At 38.8% G+C, this 21,611-nt stretch overlaps 1 protein-coding gene across 3 annotated transcripts in view; it reads left to right on the forward strand.

Moving 5' to 3' along the window:
* The window catches only part of REPS1 (RALBP1 associated Eps domain containing 1), a 67,919-nt gene extending 48,497 nt beyond the window's left edge, over positions 1–19,422 (forward strand). Inside the window, exons 8-17 of one of the 3 annotated variants that reach the window (XM_006884943.1) lie at positions 4,490–4,577; positions 5,466–5,567; positions 8,112–8,184; positions 9,422–9,540; positions 10,416–10,480; positions 12,671–12,856; positions 13,717–13,812; positions 15,592–15,740; positions 16,877–16,982; positions 19,354–19,422. In XM_006884943.1, coding sequence (XP_006885005.1) covers positions 4,490–4,577; positions 5,466–5,567; positions 8,112–8,184; positions 9,422–9,540; positions 10,416–10,480; positions 12,671–12,856; positions 13,717–13,812; positions 15,592–15,740; positions 16,877–16,982; positions 19,354–19,422 — 1,053 coding nt within the window. The remainder of the gene's footprint in view (positions 1–4,489; positions 4,578–5,465; positions 5,568–8,111; positions 8,185–9,421; positions 9,541–10,415; positions 10,481–12,670; positions 12,857–13,716; positions 13,813–15,591; positions 15,741–16,876; positions 16,983–19,353) is intronic. The other 2 variants (XM_006884944.1, XM_006884945.1) reach the window with 2 other exon arrangements.
* The last annotated feature ends 2,189 nt before the right edge of the window (positions 19,423–21,611 follow it).

A 21,611-nucleotide genomic window follows, 5' to 3' on the forward strand; every position in this document is an offset into this window, starting at 1 on the left:
GGGACTCAGCCCAGAGAACCACAGCAAGGGGACTCAGCCCAGACAACCACAGCAAGGGACTCAGCCCAGAGAACCACAGCAAGGTAGGGGACAGGTATGTGCAGGAGCAATAGCATGAGACCCATCATGGAGATGGCAAGCACCTGAATGGAATTGATGATCTGAGAGTGAATTCAGACAAATCAAACACTAAGATTTAAGACTTTTAAACTTGTTAATTTAAGGAAGTCTAAGGATGATCTACCAGCTGAGCCACTGTAGTATCACATGTAAGCAAAATCTTGCTGAAGATTATCCAAAAATGACTAGAACAGTCCATCGACAGAGAATTGCCAGAGATACAAGCTGGACTGAGAAGAGACCATGGCACTAGGGACATTATTGCTGATGTCGGCTGGATCTTGACTGAAAACAGAGTATACTAAAATTATGTTTATGTGTGTTTTATTATCTATGCAAGAGCATGTAACTGTGTCAATGGCAACAAATTATTGCTAACATTGAGGAGAATGAGAATCCCAGAACTTGATTCTTCTCGTGTGAAATGTAGATGAAGAAGCTTTTGTCTGAACAGCGCAAGGAAACACTACATAGTTCAAAATCAAAAAAGGAGTGTGTCAAGGATGTATTCATACCTTTTCAGTCTGTATGCTGAATGGATCCTTTAGGAGTCTGAGCTTTATAAAGAATGTGACTTCAGGATTGGTGGAAGACTCATCAACAACCTGCATTATGCAAATCACACAATTTTGCTCACTGAAACTGAGGAGGACTTGAAGTGTTTGCTCCAGAAGGTCAAGGACTGCAGCTTTCAATATGGATTACAACTCAATATCAAGAAAACAAAGGTCACTACCACTGGGCCAATAGTCAGCATCTTGAGAGATGGAGGAAAGATTGAAGTTGTTAATAGTTTCATCTTACTTGGATCCACAATCAATACTCTTGGCACCAACAAACAGGAACTCAAAAAACAAGCTGCATTGGGGAAATCTGCTTGTTGAAGACCTCTCCAAAGTGCTAAAGAGCAACCATGTCAGTCTAGAGACTAAGATGTGCCTGATCCAGGCCATGGTCTTAACTGCTTGCTGTGCTTCTGAGAACTGAACAATGGCTGAGGATGACAAGAAGAATTGATGCCTTTGATTTGTGGTGCTGGAGAAGAATATTGAACATACCACGAACATGCCAAGAGATCTGTTCTGGAGAGAGTGAAACCAGGATGCTCTTTGAGGCTCCATCTCACATACTTTGTACATGTTTTTAGGAGGAGAAAGACATCATGCTTGGAAAGGTGGAGGTAAGAGAGGATGAGCCACAGTGTGAGACGTTGACGTGGTGGCTGTACCAGTGGGTCAGTTGTGTTGGAGATGGTGAAGATGGCTCTGGATAGGACAAGGTTCACATCGGCTCTTCATAGGGTTACTGTGAGTTGCAGTTGACTCTCTGGCACAAAACAACAGCCTGCCTTGAGTAAGGAGCTTTGGTGACCTAATGGATAGATTGTTGCACTGCCATTCAAAGGCAGCTGGTTCAAATCCACCAGCTGCACCACAGCAGAACAGTCTGTCCTGGGGGAGCACAGCCAGGGTGCTCCTTTGAAGCAAGGATGGTGATGCTTTGTGTCATGCACTCTGTGCTTGTTGTCAGGAAGGGCCAGTCCTTGGGAAAAGACTGCATGCCGGGAAAGGGAGAGGGTCAGGGAAAGAGAGGATGCCCCTCAACCAGCTGGATTGGCACAGTGATTGTAATCACAAGATGACACAAGCTTGAGCAAAGGTTGCTGAGTCACACCTAACCAGATGACACTTAATGTCATATTGGAGCAGTGAAAGTGATGGTTTGTCATCTGGTGACTCTAGGTTCCTGGTTCGTATTTACATGTTGAAATGCTTACAGTTGTCCACCCTTACTTTAATCCTTATGGATTTCTGATTTATTATTTTAACATTAGGTCCTTTAGAGTCTGTTGCAAGCCCCCATCTGGCACAGTCTTTTTCCTAGGGTTTTCTTGTCTAAAATCTTTACTGAGCAGATTTCCAGGTCTTCTCTAACAGAGTGGTTAGATGAGTTTGAACCACCCACCATTTGGTTAGCAGTGATGTTTAATTATTGACCTGCCAGCGCTTTTTAGTCTAATGTTGATGAGTCAGAACCAACCCATAGCTAACCCTCCAGCGGGTTTTCAGAGGCAGTAAATTGCATGGGAGGAGATTACCGATCCTTCTCTTCCAGTGCAACTGGTAGATTTGAAGTGTGTGCCTTTAAGATTATTGCTCAGCCTCTTTACCATGGGGCCTCCAGAGCTCCCTAGTCTGATGTTGTTGTTCATTGTTGTGTACCATGGAGTCAGAACTAATCCATAGCTGACCCTCCAGCAGGTTTTCAGAGGCAGAAATCACATGGAAGGAGATTGCCCATCTTTCTTCAGCAGAGTGACTGGTGACTTCAAATCACATATCTTTGTGTTACCAGCACAGTTCATTACCACTAAACCACCAGAGTATAGATTAATCCAATGTTAGGTCTAGTCGTTTATGCAAAGTTCACCAAGGAATCACCTTATTCAGCCAACAGCCAAATCCTTAAACCTCTTGCTGCCCCCACAGAATCTAATGATTATATGACTGAAAATGCTGTAGAAATTAGTTTCTTGGGACAGAAAAGTATCATGCATATTATTTGGAGCATGAAGCCTTGAAATGTTGATTCTTTTCCTTTTTCCTTTCTTGGAGTCATTATTCTGGCTTCTGTTTGTTATACTAAGTATATGAAATGGCTAATATTTTAAACTTAGTTTTAAAAATATACACACACAAGTAGAATATAAGATGCATGTTTAAAAACCATCTACTAATCTTCCTTGTTTATTTTTTCATAGTTTGTGTATGGAATAAAAACTTATTTTTTCATGAATTACCTTTTTTTAAATTTGGCCTTAGAATGGTAAATGTTGACTGCCATAAGAATTCTTTTTTATTAAATTGTAAGTTAAGAAAATACAGTTTCTAAAATCATTACATACATAAATACAATTTAAATAATATCTTGTGTATTTTTAGAAATCTTTTCCTGAGCTGGCTCACTGTTATGTGAGAAGTATAAAATTTTTTAGTGATAGTGTAAGTGACATTCATTTAATTAGATAAATGCATGAATTTTATCTATAATCCCACTATTATGGGGGTAGAAAATTATTATGAATGAGTTTGTTAATATACTATTTAGAGATTATGAGAGTGAGCCAAGGAGGTCTGCTTAATAAGAAATAGTGTATTAGAATTTTATATTTTCCCTAGTAAAGTTTCAATATTCCATAATACTCAAAACAATGTCCAACTTAAACTGCGAAGTCCTTACTCTTCATACCAGAAGATAAAGTTAGCTCATTATTACAAATTTGAAATTCGGGGAACTCAATTTCAGTACAAACTGACTTCTAGAAGGAGGCAGGTCATACCCTATCTTTTCCCTCTTTCTGAGCCCCCTGTAGCAGTTTTTTCTATTGGGTTATTTTGGCCTTCTTGTTTCCCTCTGGGCTATAAGCCCAGGAAGGATCTGCCGACGTACCCAGGTACGCTTTTCTCCTTTTCTTTCCTTCCCAAGGAGGCACTGTTTGTCTTTATTCTCTTTTCTTTGCCTTTGCTTTGTCCATTTTGTTCTGCCAATTCTAGTAGACCCGCTACTCAGGCAGTTTAGAAAGAAGAGATCTCTGGTCATTTAAAAAAAAAAATACCAGAAAATTATTAGTGTTACCACAGTAGTCTCTGTCCTCTTAGCATGGATTTCTGTGTGGACAGTTTTTGAACTAATCTATAGCAAGTATATATATTGGTGGTGGTGGTGTTATGTGCTATCTAGTTGTTTGCAACTCATAGCAACCCTATGTACAATATAGCCTTATACCCTCCTCTATCCTGTGTCAATCTTACTGTCTCAGTCACACATACTCCCATTACCCCAGTCACTGAATCACTTCATCTCATTAAGGGTATTCTTCTGTATTGTGCCTAAAATTACATTATAACAAGCATCTTACTAACTTTTCTTATTATATGGGAAAGTGTCACATTTTCATAAACTGGGAAGAGTAATGAAAATGAGATTTCAGTCCATTCCTTAGTTATTGGGTCCTCATAGAATAGTTTCAACCTCAAACATTTAGGTTTGTACAATTCCCTTAAGATGACTCATACTTTACTTTTGAATATTGCCACAAGCTATAAGACCATTTTGTTCATGCAAATCTTTGATTACTCAGTTTAAAATTTACTTTTTTAAAAATAATGAGATTAGGCATATATAATCAATATTCATATATCCAGTGCTATTGTAGAATATTTCATTTTTAAAATGTTTTATTTTACATGCCTTAAATATGAATGATAAAATCAAGCTACTGCTTATTAAAATCTTACTTTGTATTATTTCATGATGTTAGCTTGGTGTTTTTAACGCAAATTCTTTACTTCCTCCCATTTGTCTCTAGGATACTGCTATTGTTCATCCAGTTCCCATTCGAATGACTCCAAGCAAAATCCACATGCAGGAAATGGAACTTAAACGAACTGTCAGTGGTAAGGAAACTGTGGCTGAGTTGTATTTTCATTTAGTATTAAACTAAAATTCACAAACGAAAACTCTTATCAAAGCTCTGGTTTCTCTCCTGTGATTTTTTTTTTTTATTAACCTACTTTTTACAATTTTGTGCATTTATTTCCATTTTTAAAATCAAATAGTTGGAGTTCAATTAAAATTTTATATGAGGGTGTTTGGAAAATGTGACCCCTCTGTCAGTTTTTACAGTCACTGTTGTGAGTTTACATTTAAAATATGTATAGTCTCTAACTAAAGAGGTACAGTTTGAGTGTTGGCTGTGAAATTGGGTTATTTTCTTGACCTCTTGGAAAATTTATATTAGCTCTTCAGTTACAGTTTTTCTTTTTAAAAAAAAAATAATTTTAATGAACATTTACAGAGATTTTGGATTTCCATTCATTCATTGTTGCACTTTTCTCCCTGCCCAGCCCTCCCCCCTACCCCCGCCCCAGTTCGCTCCTCTCTTTCAAAAGTGAAAGAAAAATTCTTTCTTTGATATATAATCCCCCCCGCACCCCTCCCAGCGCCCCATGTACACTCCACTATGCAACCTTAATTGTGGACTCTCGCGATACAGTTTTTCAAGTACACTTATTTTCTGTACAAGTCACCACAGTAAGAGAAGTTACAGTTCATCTATGTGATTAACAAAGTATTAAAATGTAAATTATCCTTTTTTAATGACATGTCTTAAGGCAGAAAGCAAACAGTTTATTCTTATTAAAAATAGTAGTTTTTTCTTAAGCTTCGTGGAGTGACTTGCAATTTCTTCGGAATGAAGTCCAATCTGTACTCTTTTGAGTTTTATGAGTTTATTGATTCAGATATTTGGATCTTAATGTTGTTATGTTTTAATTCTTTACCAGATCATAATAATCCCACTAGTCCACTGCTTGTGAAACCACCTGATCTTTCAGAAGAAAATAAGATCAATTCATCTGTGAAATTTACATCTGGAAACACTGTAGGTAAGTGAAAGTTAGCATTACATCTTTCATCTAAAGACTAAGTCTGGTGGCCTTGTGGCACGAAGCTGCACTGCAATCCCAAAGGCACGTGGTTTGAATCCATCAGATGCTCCTCTGGAGAAAGAGGGCAATCTCCTCCTGTGCCAGTCAGATCTGACTCAACGATACAAAGCAAGAAGCAAAAAGGGAGAAAGAAAAGACTAAGTCTGGATTTAGATTCTAAAGAATTCAAATATATAGGCATTTCAGAGTAGCTTCACGGTCTAAGAGGCTAGTCAGCCTTTTGGACCCCACTCTTCACCTGTGTATGAGTGGTGTCCACTGATTGCCTCCAGAACCTGCTTCAAGGCAGGTCCCCTTTTATCATCTGCTCAGTTTAGTCCATTCCCTCTTGGTCCATTAGGCTCATGATCCATTCCCTCTTCCTTACTAGCTCACAGGAGAATTGTACATTATACATATTCAACATAGAGCCTGTGTTTATTTGCTGTTGCATACTAAGATCTGTTCCAAGTTCTGGGATTATATCAGTAAACAAAACAAATACTTTCTTTTATGAAGTTAACATTGTCTGAGGGGGCAGTGGAGGAGAGAACATAAATGTAACTCACCTATTTAGAAACTAAAACACTGCAGACAGGAAAAATTGAGAAGACAGCAAAGGAGTGAGGTAGTTAAAAATTACCTTACTAAAGATGAAATTAAAGCTTGAAGGAAGTGAGGAAATTGGCTGAGGGTCTGAAAAAAGAACATGTGAGATGCAGGGAACGCCAGTAAAGCCTTCAGATAGGAACATGCTTTACTTCTCCTTGGAAGAGGAAGCAGACACCTGGAACAGAATTAGTGAGCATGGGTATTCAGGGCACAGGCAGCCGGTTGCAGTAACAGGGGAACAGTGCTTGGACTGAGACTTTTACGGAGGGGTGAACGCCAGTAGAGGGTTTGAGAGTGAATGAGTGATAGGGTCTGACCTTCCTTTCTAGCAGAATCAGTTTTGCTGCTGTGTAGATAATAGATTGAGAACAAGGAGACTATGAGGAGGACACTGTTAATAGTCCAGGCAAGAGGGGTTGCTGGCTTGGTGTAAGGTGATAGTAGTGATAGAGTGCTGAGAACTGATCATATTCTGGCTACCTTCTATAGAAATAGAGCTCAGGGTGTACTTACCTGTGTGTGTACAGTGTAGTAGAGAGAGGGAGGAGTCAAGGGCAACTTCATGGATTTTTGGCCTGAAAAGCTGAAAGGTGAGGAAGGCTGTGAGTGGAGCAGGTCTGTATGAGAAGTTCTGTTTGGACATGTCAAATTCAAGATGTTTATTTAGGATATTCAAGTGGAAATAACATTAGCTTTGCATCATTCTTATATCACTGGACAAGAAAAAGGATAAATTTTTAAATGAAGAGAGACCAGATAATCCAACTGCTCTTGAATTGATTTTCACTTGTAAGGACCTGCCGTCGGGATTCTGAGATTGTAAATCTCTGAGAGGAGATTGCCAGTCTTTCTCCCATGGAGCATCTGACAGATTCACTTAGGTTTGAGTTACCAGTGCAACACATCACACACTGTACCTCCAGAGCTGCTTAGGTCGAAGAAGTCCTTGTAATTTATAAAACACTTAAGTGTAGGTAATAGCATCCTTCAGAGAGCCCTAAAGTTCAAACTTCAGTTTCTTTATTCTGTCACAACTTGTCAACTTCTCAGATTCCCAGTTCTTTCATCATAAGACTTTGAGGAAAATGGAAAATGATTTTTCCTTGGGGGAAAAACTAGGCTAAATTAGTAAATTTTATTATTAGCACAACTTATTCTCATGTTAACTTTTACTTTTTTCACATCTATAATTTTAAAATTAGTTGTTTTTTTAATTTAAAAGTTTTCTAATTTTTTTCTTTCAAGATGATTTTGTCTTTGCCAAAGTAATTCACATTTATTGTAGAAATGCAGTACAGAGAAATAAAAAATAAGAACTAGGATGATTTTATTATTCTGCAAATAACCTTAGTTAAAATCCTATACAGCCTGTGTTCTCTTTGTGAGCATATGCAACTGGAATATTTTTGTGAGCTCTGGTGGCCTAGTGGCTAAGAAGTCGCTCTGCTGACCAGAGATGGGCAGTTTGAATCCACTAGCCACTGCTCTCAGGAGAAAGATGAGCAGTCTCCTCCTTTGGGGTTTACAGCCTCTGAAAACATGTTGGAGAGTCTGCTGTGAGTCCATTCCAGCTCAGTGGCCGTGTGTCGAATTTGTTGAGTATATTGACATGATGACATATTTTTGTGTAGCTTGTTTCTGCTTTATTAAATAATTTTTCTAGACTATAACTTGTCCTGTGTCTTCGTTTTCTTTATGAATATGCAGTGATTTATTTGATTAATGTTTAACTTTTTCCAGATAAGAACACTGGAAACAAGCAGCCTTTTTTAAAACCAGTTTTTTAGTATCTCTAACTTTTAAAAACATATCAGTTATATTTTCTTGGAATATATAAAGTTAAAAGTGAAGAGATGACTATGATTAAATAGGATATATTTCATTTATCAGCAGATGGTTACAGTAGTTCAGACTCTTTTACTTCTGACCCAGAACAAATCGGGAACAATGTAACTCGTCAAAGGTCAGTATTTCTATCAGTGAAAAGCATGTTAAGGTGTCTTGTTAAAATCCAGTAGAGCCAACTAAATATTACTCTGTTTTCCAATGGTGGCTGTTAGGTTATATATTTGTTGATTTCTGTAACAACCAATTACATAATTCTGATTCTTTGCATCTTTAATAGAAAACCAAAAGAAACTATTTTCCTTGCCATTGGAAAATTTAAGATAAGCATAGAAATTTATTATAGTCCTTTTTGCAGTTTAATAACGTGTTTAAGGGGTGTGCACATTTCCTACTACAGCTTTATGGCAAGTGCCAGAAAAATTTTGTTTTAAAAAGCTGTCCAGAAGCACAGCTTTACGTGGGACTATCTACCCAACCTGAAGAGATCTGTTTACATACAGTCTTTCAGGCACAGATAAAAATAGGTGTAGGAGGTGGCAGACAGTGACAGTGTTTGTCTGCAAAGCCTTTAACATCCGCTGAAAGCTTTGTGCAGAGCAGAAGCATCTTCCCCCTCCTCTTTTTTTTTTGCACGTGTTCCCCTTTGCTACATGCCTGGAGTTGCAGAGAGATGAGTAAAAGAATAAAGAGCTTGTAGCACTTTGCTACTTGTCCTCTTTCCTGATTCTTTATGCAGTTCTTCCTGTGTTCCTTAGAGTTTCTTCCACACTGAATTTCACATTGCTTTTTGGTCCTTTGTGCACAGATCACATCACCAGCATCCATAGAGGAAGTTTCTTTTAAGACTAGTGAGTGTTTTATTGCAAATAACTGAAACCCTAGTGCATTGAAGATGAGTATCCTGAAATGAATTGGCTTCTGATGACACAAAAGTGGGGTCCTGAAGGCACTTGAGCCAGATACTACCTCAACTTTTAAAAACTCCAGACTTAAGCAAGTTAAACACTAATCCCCTATGAAAGAAGAATTTCTCTTTAAAAAAAAAAAATTACAAACTATCACCTTTAATTGAATTGAAAAACATTACTCTGGATTTGTGCTCTATCTTAAATTCATGTTAACTTCAAAATTTTTGAAATTTAATGTTGAATTTTGTTTAAAAATGTCCTTGCTATACCAATAACCACTTAGAACACATAGAGTGCCAACTTGATTTCTTGTAGTACTTGTTTTTACTTGCGAACATGACAGTGCTGATAAGATCCTTTGCTATTTATTGAGTTGAAATGCTTGAAAAGAAAATGGCTCCGTTATCAGTAGCATGAGCAATTGTAACGGAGTCAATTTTGCAGGTCTCATTCAGGAACGTCGCCCGATAGCACTGCACCACCACCTCCCCCTCCAAGGCCACAGCCCTCTCATTCTAGATCCTCATCTTTAGATATGAATCGGACCTTTGCAGTCACCACAGGTAGGGGTTAGAGAGCCGTAATATATGTTATCATTGAATTTTAAGGTTCGTGAAAGATAACACACAACATTTTATTTCGTTTTCTCTTCTTACCAGAAGAATTATTCTAAATTAAAAGATACCAAATATGAGGACTTTTTTTTCCATTTTGTTAATGTATATCTAAAGTATGTTGGGAACCTAAAATTAAAGTAAAGTGAGAACCTAAGATGTTTTGTGAAAAATGTAAAGAGGACGATGTGGAGATGTAGAAATGGGAGGGGGTAGAGGGCTAATAAATCTTGATTACTGATTTGACTGATAAAGGACAAAAAAGATTCATAAATATAGTTTTGGTTTTTGTCTAACCGGTACTAATACTGTCCATGGAAGCAACAAAGTTAGGGCAGAGGATGATGGTGGTGGTGGTGGTTCTGTTTCAGTCGTTTCTGAGTTAGGAAAAGGGGAATAAGCATCAGGCCACTGGACTTGTGACTAAGAAAGATTGATGGCTTACTTTAGGCTCATTTCTGTAGATATGCTAGAGTACAGTGTTAAGGGGAAGGAAAATTTGGAAAACTTCATGTTTAGTGTCTAAGGAAGAGTCAGAATATGGGGAGAAAACCAAGTGTCTAGTAGTCAGGAAAGCAGGAGGAGCATGTCAAGAGGACCTGATGCAAGAGAACAGCAAGAGAAATGAGGTCTGAGGAAAGGCCTTGGATTTGACCGCTGGATCGCATGGAGACAGCCATGCAAGTTAGGACATGCCTTTCAATCGTATCAAACATACTTAGAAATCTTTATCATGTGGTAGCATTTATTCACCTTGCTCTTCTGTTATTACAGAAATGACATAGTGTCTTTAAAAAGTGTGTTGATGTTGTGTGTTCATGCAGGACAACAACAGGCTGGAGTTGTTGCCCATCCTCCTGCAGTGCCTCCACGACCACAGCCCGCACAGGTAACGCCGTCTCTGCTGTTCACTCCTGCACAGCAGCCCTTCCAGGCATTGTGATCTGTAGATCCGTGATCCTGGCCGACAGTTACCTTTATACTAAAGTTAGGAATGACTTCTTAGTCATTGTTAATGATTGTCGAATTCTATGAAGCATAATCATATTTTGAAAATAGAATTTGAATGATTATCTGAGTTGTTAATGTTCTTTCAAAGAAGCTTAAATGTGAATCAAACAATGACCTAGGAGATGTGTGTCCCGGCTTGAGCACTGACTCATGAAATGACCTCAGCCAGTTCCCTGGACCTCTTCGTACATCAGCAGAGGAAGTAACAGATAACCTCTGAGTCTGTGCCAGGTCAAAATTGTTCTTATCTGCACAAAATTTTTATCTTCAGGATAGGTTTCTGTATAACAGCTGTTAGTTTTATATGAGAAGAACTTTCTTAGTGTGACTTAGGTGAAAGTTTATAGAGCAGATTCCTTTTCCATTCAGTCAGTCATACACAGATTATTTCATGACGTGTCTTGTACCCCCGCTATCTTAACAGCCAGCGCCTGTTCAGCTTCCTTCTTGTGTTTACCACTTTCAGTGGATGACTGCTTTTTTTGCGTGAATGACATAAATTCATTTTCTGAGTTAGGTCTTTATAATGAAAATGTCTAATAGTAATGAAAAGATAGCTACTTAACCATGCAAGGTACTGCTATTTTAGTATTCTAAGACTGATTTTATTTAAATTGCCAGCAAAATGCTGGTTAAGGAGTGAAATCCAGTGAGTTGATCACATGACTTCAGTTCTTGAGTCTCAGTCTAGTGGAAAAAACAGACCACTAAACAAATGTTGCAGTAGAAGTGTTCATAACTGTTTTAGGGCAACCTTAGAGCCAGCAGTCAGATAGCACGTTGAGAAGGTACACGTGTTCAGTGAAGTATAGCTAGAGTGTGGAAGGATGAAGCTGTACTTATGGGAAGGAGGCCTTCCAGGCAGGAAGAGGGCCATCAACAAAGGCAAAGAAGCATAATAAATAAGGGTGCATGTGAAGCCTGGCATATGCTTCAGGAGTTGGAGTTCTTGCACGTAATTGGCATAGCTCTGTGAGACAGTGGGAAAAGAAACTTGAAGGAGTGAGGACGAGGCAGAGCGCTTATGTCATGCTAAGACGGGTAGTCAGTTTCTTGTCAGAGGTGGCAGATTTAAAAGGAATAAGCAAGGGAAGAGGTAGCCAATTTATTCCTGTAGAATCCTGCCCTTCCTGGGTCATAAAACTTTTCACCCTCTACTTAGTTCCTGGTTTGCTGACCTCCTCTTTGCTCCTAGGTCAGTATATCGCAGCCACCATAGTTATCTGTTCAATGTTACAACTGTAGTGCCTCACACAACGTAGACGCTCAGTAAGTGTATATGTAGAATGAAGGTGTTAGGATTGGCCTGGCAAAGGAATGGGGAAAAGAGTGCCTCCAGTTTGGGAGGAACTGTTAGAGTAGGGTTTTCACACTTTGAAAATGACAGTCTTTTAAGACACCTACCCAAGGATCTACTGTTGTTTTTATTTTGGAGGAACATTCTTCTAAGTTGTACAGCACTCCTCTGTCAGTTTGCTGCACTGAGGTAATCTGGGTTTACTGTGAAGCTCAACCTTGTACCATTGGGCGTCAGTTGCCATAACAGCTGCCCATGGTGGACAGTGTTTAGTGGAGCTCTCAGTTTAAGACAGATTGGAAGCAGGAGTAGCATCCACTTCCTAAACTACATGCTTCTGGAAACTCTATGAACTTGGAGAAATAATGATAATTATAGAAAGGCTTCAGGCCTTTTGTTTGTCAAAGGCAGTAAGCAACAACAACAATAACTAAACATTATAGCACATAACTTCCCAAACAAACGAACTATTGTAGAGCCCAGTAAGGAAAAAGAAATGAAAGGAGAGTCATTATAATTTTGGTGTTTTATTTGTCAATGAGAAGTCTATCTTCTATTTAAATTAGAGGATTGTCATTTTATTTATTAGGTTTTAGTGTCTTGACTGTTCATGTAATGCTTTTTAGAGCTGAAAGTTATTATAAAATACCTCTCTGATCTTGCAGTTCATGAAGCAGAGCATCTTTATGATAAATTTTTCAAGAAAAAGAAGAGTACTCTGAGGGATCCAGCAAACAAATGTTCATTCCTTTCCTCTCTGCCGCTTTGTAGGCGCCTGGTCCCGTTGTGCATCGCCCAGTGGATGCCGATGGCCTCATAACTCACACGAGTACCTCACCTCAGCAGATACCAGAGCAACCAAATTTTGCAGATTTCAGCCAGTTTGAAGTGCTTGCTGCATCGAGTGTAAATGAAGAACAAGATGATGAAGCTGAGAAGCATCCAGAGGTCTTGCCGGTTCGTTTGCTAAGGCTTGTCTAATTTTGTGTGGAAAATTCCTTACCCTGTATCATGTCCATAAACCTGTCTCTAAGGAAAGGAGCTGCTCAGAGAACAGATCTTAGCATCGGCATCCGTGAGTCAAATACCCTCCGCTGTTGCTTTTCTCTGCTCACTCATTGCTGTTGAATAGAAACTCACGAACATTTGCTCCCCAAGGCTGTAAATCCAGTGGAGGAAATTGCCTTCTTTCTCTCAAGGAGCTGCTGATGGATTCCCACTCCTACCTACCAGAGCTCCCTACTGCTGACTGTAGAGAATTTATAGTCCTTCAGTATAGTGCTTGCTTAACATGAATGCTTGCCTGCCAGCTTGCTTTTGCTGGTAGACACCCAAAATTGCTCTGGGGGCCTTGATCTTTATGCTAAGTAAGTGGTTCTGTGATTTGTTGAGGATTTCCTTGTGCTGATAAACTGTGGTTACCGTAACTCCATTCTGTTTGTATGAGAGCAAATCATCATCACCTTTGTGAAGCAAATTTACAGATTACAAGATGACAAAATTTAATCCCCGCCTGCAAGCAGTGATCAGAAGACTCTTAATAGTTCCAGTGGCAAGAACTGTCTAGGACATTCCCAAACCAGTGACTTCATAGTTCTTTCACCTGACTTCCTCTCCCTCAGAGATTTTGGTTTGGACCCTGCCCTTCAACAATAGAGAATGGTCAGTTAGAGAAGCTTTCTCCTTGCCTCTCATTTTTTGCTTTCTTGTTATCAGAATGAATATGTTCCTAATATTTCACTCTGATTTATGATAGATTAAATATTTATATATGTTTATGTTACTTACTGAAATAACAAAAATCCATTCCTTTGTAGGTTGAAAAGTCTTCTGATCCTGCAAGTTCTCTTCGAGGTGCCAAAACTGAGAGTAAAATTGAAGAGAAGACGGCTGCTAATGTCCCCGCCAATGTGGTGTGTATAAAGGCTCTAGTCACTTTGTATGTGTAGAAAGTTAGAGGTATTTGTATTTTGTGGAAAAACTTTAAAGATGATTAACATTTTAAGACATAAAATTAACTATAAATTTGATTAGTTACTGCTTTTTTCTAGATACATGAAAGATAAATTTCTTAGGCTAATTCCAGGGGGTTGATTTTTTTGTTGTAGTTATTCAGTCTCATGCTTTAGTCTGTGCCTTTAACTCTTTTTCAGTTATTTTTAGGAGTAGTTTTTCCCTGTAGTCATTTGCAAAAAACTTTAAACATACAAAAAAAACTTGAAAGAATTTTACATTGTACATTATTGGTAAATCCACTACCTTGACTGTATCATTAATATTTTACTGTTCTTGCTTTGTCAGCTGTATCTGTACCTCCTCTTATCAGTCAGTCCATCTTTTGTTAATGCATTTATAATAGTGTTTAATAATATATTATTATACTTTCCTTCTGAGGAAACACTTTTAGTAATACTTCTTTTCTTGGTATCATGGTGAGACTCCCACTAGATATTAAAATAGTATATGTTACTGAGAAAGTACTTAAATTCAGCTTTCTGGATATGTGACTTTTAACTACATTAATGATTCTGGATTTTCTCTTCTTGTTATTTTAAAGAATTGGATTTTGGTGTGTTTGGGTTTTTTTTAACTCATGGCAACAAATTTAAAAATCGCACTTTAGGGGGGCGAGGGTGGGTAGGGAGAAAAGTACAACAATGAATGACTGGACCTAAGTCTCTGTAAACTTTCATTAAAATTAATTAAAAAAATGAAAAAATAGCACTTTAGCTGAAGAGATGATAGTTGATCCTGTTGGGGGACAGATTCAACCCCCAGAAAAATACACACTTGTTTTCAAGAATTATAAATAATATCATGCTGATAGTTGATTTTATTTTTTTAAGAGTTACCTTAATTTCTGCTTCTTAGTAATACATGTTTGTATTCTATCATGCTATAATTTATTCATTAAGACTTTCTAATAGAGAAATCTGGATAAAAATAGATGCATACTTCTGGAATAGCATTTTGTCTCTTTGTGATATACCATAAACATGTACCATGTTTATCTTAAGACTATTAGATTCTTGAATTTGATTCAGACCACAGGGAGCTTGTATTCCTCTAGAAAGTTATAGTTTGCGTTCATAATTGTGATAGCATCTGAAGCTGTCCTTTTCCACTGGAATTTAAATTGGCTGATATTGCATACATGGTAGTGACCACGTATCTGTCAGTTTGCCATACTGTGGTGCTTGCTTGTAGCTCTGATGGTGGAAGCTACACCACCATTATGTCAAATACCAGCAGAGTCAACCATGGTGCACAGATTTCAACAGAGCTTTTAGACTAGAAAGCAGACTGGTCATCCACTTCTGAAGTAATAGGCCCTAAAAATCCTGTGAATAGCAGAACATTGTTTGCCACAGTGCCGGAAGGTGAACCCCTCAGGTCTGAAGGCACTCAAAATAAAACTGAGAAAGTGCTACCTCCTCAAAGTGGAGTCTGCCTTAATCAGGTGGGAGGAGTAGAGCTTTCAGCCAGTGAAAGACCTTTGTCTGCCGAGATGGCATGACTTCAGATGAGAAGAATCGGCCGCAGTCACCCTTAATTGGTATGGGAGGGTGTGAAATCAGCATCTAGAAGAAGGGGAAGTTGTCAGAAATGAAGTGGAGTGCACATAGACTGAAGCCCAGTGGTTAATGAGCTGACTTGGATGGTTATTATTAATGGGAGTTCTTGTCTTTTAGAGCAAAGGCACAACACCTCTTGCTCCACCACCTAAACCTGTTCGAAGAAGATTAAAATCAGAAGATGAATTAAGGCCAGAAGTTGATGAACATACCCAAAAGCCAGGTGTCTTAGCTGCTGTACTTGCCTCACAACCTTCAATTCCTAGGTAATCAAAGTGACACCTAAACATCCTTTATTATTCGGAACAGTAGCATAAGTATCAACAGTGCCACACTGCAAAAAATCACAAACAGCTTTTTCAGTTGAAAACCAGTCATGTCTCTGTAACCTTTCTTATTTATTAATAGTATTTTCTTTCCTTTTCTTTACCTTCATTATTAAATTTTAATTCCAAATCCATTTCTTCTCCTTAATACAAGTCCCGAAAACACTTTTTAAAGGTTAACAGTGTAGTGTAATACTGACACTTTAACTGTGATTGTTCTGGACCAAGAGTCGATAGATTAGAGCTGATAGGCTGTACCTGGCCCATGGCTTGTTTTCATGTGGCCTACGAGCTCAGAATATTTTTTACATTTTTGGGAAATAGAAGCAGAGTGCAGGAAAATGCTAGAGAAACTATAAGACCCATAAAGCCTAAAGTATTTCCTGGCTGGCTATTTTTGAAAAAAGTATGCCAATACTTGCTTGAGGCTATTTATCTATTCAACCTCAACTCAGGTGGTTTTATAAAAGAAGATTTCTTAAAGCAATAACAATAAACTTAAAGCTGATTTGATTGGTCATTGAAACTGACATAGTGTGGTTGAGCTTTGTTAGTAAGAAAAATAATACTCCCTCTCCCTTTGTCTAAAAATAGATCGGGGAATAATGGAAAGGATTCAAGGGTCAGAGTGTCCTCACAATCACCACCACGACCTTCATTATTTTCCTTAAAATTACCTTTTATTTCCAGATCTGTTTCTATACAAAGTTAGAGGCAGCCTTATTTTTCCTTTCTTATTAACATAGCTCAGCCTCACTCAAGGAGAGGAGAGGGCCAGAAAGGGGGGAAATCACTAGGGTAGCAGAGGCTGAGGGGCAGATGGGACAGTGAAAGAGAATAGGAAAGAGTGGGGACTTGAAGAGACAGGGTGATAGTGGGAATAGGTGAAGAGAAACTAATTATACACTGTAATGTGTATCAATGATTCTATAAATCACAATGTGTGTGAAGGGAACACAGTGTATGTGAATGATTATGTGCAAATAAAAGATTAATAAAAAATCAGCCATTGGAGGAAAACAATTTTAAAAGAAACATCAGTAGAAATTGCTCTTTTGTCCTGTTTATTTTCTCAGATCTGTTGGGAAAGATAAGAAAGCTATTCAGGCCTCCATTAGACGAAATAAGGAAACCAACACAGTTTTGGCCAGATTGAATAGTGAATTGCAGCAACAGCTAAAGGTAATGCAATTTCTTAACTCCTTTAGAAAGTTCTGTGGACTCAGAGGTGAAGGGAAACTTTTAACACAGTAAGAGAAATGTGTAATTTTTTTAATGAGTCTTTGACTCTTTCCATATAATAGCAGGTTTTTTAATCAAATTTGTATATTTATTGGAGACCTGGTGGCACAACTGTTAAGCATTCAGCTCCTAACCAAAAGGTGGGTGATTTGAAGAGCTCCCCAAAGCACTTGAGAAGGGAAGCCTGGTCATCTGCACCTCCAGGGTCACGTCCTTGAGAACCCCGGAGCACGCTGTAGCATAGGGTCCCCAGAGTCAGACTCGGTCCCAGGAGGTGGTGATGGGGTCTTGTTGTTAGTGGTGGTGTTGGAGGAGTGGTGGGTTTTGGTTTTTTGTTTATTCCTATAATATTCCTCAGCTTTCTTTCATAAAGAAACCTGTAAGGTAACAAATCTGACCTGAGAGATTTCAAAGATCAGTTGCATTCTTTTTTATTAGAATATTTAACAACTGTTTGTTCTTTCACCTTTGGTAATACGGATTCTTGTTAAAGAGGCTTAAACATCTGTGGGAGCCCTGGTGCCCTAGTGGATAAGGAGTTTTATTGCCAACCCAGAGGCAGGCGATCAAGGTCCACCCACTGTCCTTGGGGAAAAGATAAGAGACTCCCCTGTGCGGTGTGTGACCAGAGGGTCAGCTGTGAGTCAGTTCTGACATCACAACACAGCACATAGCACCATAAGAGCAAACATGTCTAAGACGAAGAGGTGTGGAAAGCCAGTTACATCTTACTGGTCAGGGGAGGGAGCGAAAGGAGATTGGTGAGGAGCTCTTTAAGCAGAATAGTGTTTCTAGACAATTGGTTTTCTGCGGGTTTATTACCATTCAGTACCAGGACATCAGGAACTGTCCTATGTAAACTTGTGGTTATCTCGTGTCTATCCTAAAAGCCAAGTCCATGTTTGGCACTCTATAAATACTTGTTGAATGAGTAATTTTCTTATTTAATCCTTTGGTCAAAGGAAAAGATATTTGTTGGTGTATGATTATGAATTTGGTCTATTACAAAATAATACACACTAAAGGAAAGCTTTAGCTGGTATTGTGCTTTTAAAGATGAAAATATTGTTCATGCATATTTTTCAGAAGCATTATGTAAAAGCATAGAAAGATGTTAAAGGAGCTGTTTTAAAAATCTCTCATTACCTCTGAGACAGAAACTAGGAAGCAAGGTCTCGAATAAGAAGAGATAAGTCTGATAAAGACCAGGTACTAACTCTGGTGGCAGAATGTGTCATGCGTTGCACTGCCAGCCACAGGGTTAGCAAATTCAAATTCACCAACTCCTCTTCAGGAGAAAAATGAGTAGTCTCTTCCCATAAAGGTTTATAATCTCAGAAACCCAGTGGATGGTCTCCCTGTGACAGAATCATCTCCATGGCAGCGGTTTTGATCACTGATAGAGAAGGGCAAAAGAAAAGTTATTTCTTAAAAAAACCTCAGACCAACTAGAAATTGAAATTTAAATAATATAAAAAAACTGCTAAGAATCAACAATGATTAGGAATTCTGAATGCAAAAATTTTTTTTTAATTTTTTGTAAAGCAAATTAGAATTAAGATCCAGGACTTTTACTGTTTCATGGAAAAGAATCCGTGTTAACTGATTCATCTGTTGTTCAACTCTGCAGCGGGTTTATACACATTTGTCCATACCATTGCTAATACTGTCTTTTCTAACGAATAGACAAAAAAGCATTTTATTACCCTGACTTACCGTAAGAAAGGATTTTAATCATTGGGATAACATTTTCAATATTATGAGTATATAAAGAAACTTTTCTAAAATAAAGTCTCTTTTTAAAAAATCTGAACCAAACAAAAAATGCCATCACTCTTGAGGCGGTTCTGACTTGTGGTGACCCCCGTCCCTGGGACTTCCACGGCTATAAATCTTGGCAGGATAAGTCTTCCTTTTAAGGAGCAGCTGACAGATGTGACTTGCTGGCCTTACATAACGCCCTAGGGCACCAGACCTCCTTAAAATAGGAACAGCTATCCCCTATTCAGGGGAGCTCTGGTGGCTCAGAGGATACAGAATTTTGCAGCCAATCCAAAGGCAAGTGGTTTGAATCCACCAGCTGCTCCACAGGAGAAACATGGGCAGAATCCCCCCTGTGATTTACAGCCTCAGACCTGCTGCAGGGTCAGCTGTGAGTCACGTCTAACCTGACAGCACATAACAACAACAATGTTCAAATATCTATTCAAGTATTTTTAGAAAATTCAAGCTGTCTTCTTGAAGCAAATGTTAAATATGCCTTCTGTTTTATAGGTTTTTATATGTAACTTGATCTTTGTATCTTTTTCAGGATGTTCTTGAGGAGAGAATTTCCCTGGAAGTTCAACTGGAACAACTCCGACCATTCTCTCACCTATAAGCCAATTGCCGTTAACTGTGAACATGCCCATTTTTAAGCAGTTTTGGGTTCAAAGCCAATTTGGAAACCCAAACAATCAGCTCACTGCTTAGTTCAACATTAAATTTATGATTCTGTTTTGCCCTATATGTTCACCATTGTATTTAAGTATCTTTTATTTTTTAATTTCAACAATAAAAGGGTCAGGATGACTTTTTCTGGAGGGTCTCTCGTGTTTGCTGCCGCACTTCACTGTCGCTGCTCCGAAGCATCAGGAATCCATGGCTCATCACTCTGGTTTCACTTCCCGAATGGGCTGCACATTGACATCTCCCGTAACCCCAAACCCACTGTATCAGATCCCTCCAGACTTGGGGGAACCCTCCAGGTTTCAGGGCCGTGTATCTTTGAGGAAGGAGACTGTCCGTCATTTCTCCTCGAAGCGGCTCCTACCACAGCTCCCTACGTTATCTCAAGAACAGTTCCAAAATCTTTGTGACAGGAAAATGAAGTAGACGAATTCTGATCCTTTTAGGTTCAATATTTAACATAAAACATCTGTATTTGTTATGTAAAAGTCTTTAAAATTAGTTTTATATTTAGCCTTTGCTTGAAAGAACTGTCCTGGACGAGACTTCTTTCTATCACAAACTCGTTTCTAGGGAAATTTTCCTTTTTGCAGTAATGACTTCTTCTTCTACTTGGCTAGATTTCATGTTTTCCTTCATTCTAGAGGTGAAGGGAAAGCTCTCCACTTGAAAACATAACTGCTGTTTTGCCTGATGTATGCACTTAGCTTTAATGTAAGTTTAATGTCCCAAAGGTTATTTTCATATAATTTAAAACTTAAGAGTACATTAACTATTCACATAATAAGTAGTGATTTCTCAAAATTTCTAGTTTACCTTCAGGTTTAAATTTAAATAAAATTTACATTTAAATCAAATTTCATTCAAGTTTAAATTTATAGTTTACCTTCATCGCTCATTCCTTTACCATAGAGTCAGAATTTTTTTATGTTAACAAAACTTCTGTTAACCAACTCAGCCGACCTTCCGGTGGGTTTTCAGAGGCTATAAATCACATGATAAATCACACGGTGCACAGTGTTTGGTGGAGCTTTCCTATTAAAACCAGCTTGGAAGCAGGAGTGGCATCCGTAATAGCTTGCATCCAGAAACCCTGTAAACAGTGCTCAGGTCTTTTGTTCATAGGCTCACTATGAGTCATCTACGACTCGATGGCACCTAACAACAACATAAATCCCATAGAAGAAGATTGCCTATCTTTCTCTTGCAGAGAAGCTGGTGTATTCAGACCACCTGCCTTTGGGTTGGCAGTGCAACTCTTTACCCACTAGGCTACCAGAACTCCCTTGAATAGGGGATCACTGTTCACATATTAAGGGGCTCTGATAGCCAGTGCATTATGTGAGGTCAGCAAAGTCTGTCAGCAACTCCTTGAGAAAGATGGGCAGACTTCTGTTGAGATTTAAAGCGGTGGAGACTCCATCCATAGAGGAGGGTCACTGCTGAGTCAGGATTGTCTCAACAGTAGTGGGTTTGTTGTTGTTGTTTGGTTCATGTATTTTAAAAGATACTTCACTATGTGGCTGTTGTGTTCTTGTTATATGTTCTTGAGTCACTTGAGACTCAAAGTGACCCTATATAACAAGAGCCCTAAACCCTGCTCCATCCTGTGTCAACCTCACTGTCTCTGACACACCCACTCCCGTTGCCCCAATCACCGAATCGATCCATCTCATTGCGGGTCTTCCTCTCCTGCACTGTCCCTCCACTCTCCCAAGCATGATGTCCCTCTCCAAGGACTGGTCCCTCCTTACAACATGCCCAAAGTATGTCAGAGATAGATTCAGAAACCTTGCCTCCAAGGAACAGCCCGGTTTCACCCTCTTTAGGACAAACCTGTTTGTTCTCGTATATTCAACACTCTTCTCCCGCACCACAGCTCAAAGGCCTCAATTCTCTATCATCCCTAGTCACTGTCCAGCTCTCTGACGCATAGCACACAATTGTGAAGACTGTGGCCTGGATCAGGCGAATTTTAGCATCCAGCCAGATGTTGTTGCTCTGGAGAAGTCTCTGACGGCTGACTTTCCCAATACAGTGCATCTCTTGATTTCCTGGCAGCTGGTACCAGGAGTGTTGACTTGGAGCCAAGCAAGCTAAAACTGTTAACAATCTCTTCCA

This window comes from Elephantulus edwardii, unplaced genomic scaffold (genome assembly GCF_000299155.1).
Source record: "Elephantulus edwardii isolate Elephantulus edwardi_28Jun2011 unplaced genomic scaffold, EleEdw1.0 scaffold00039, whole genome shotgun sequence".
NCBI classification, from domain to species: Eukaryota; Metazoa; Chordata; class Mammalia; order Macroscelidea; family Macroscelididae; genus Elephantulus; species Elephantulus edwardii.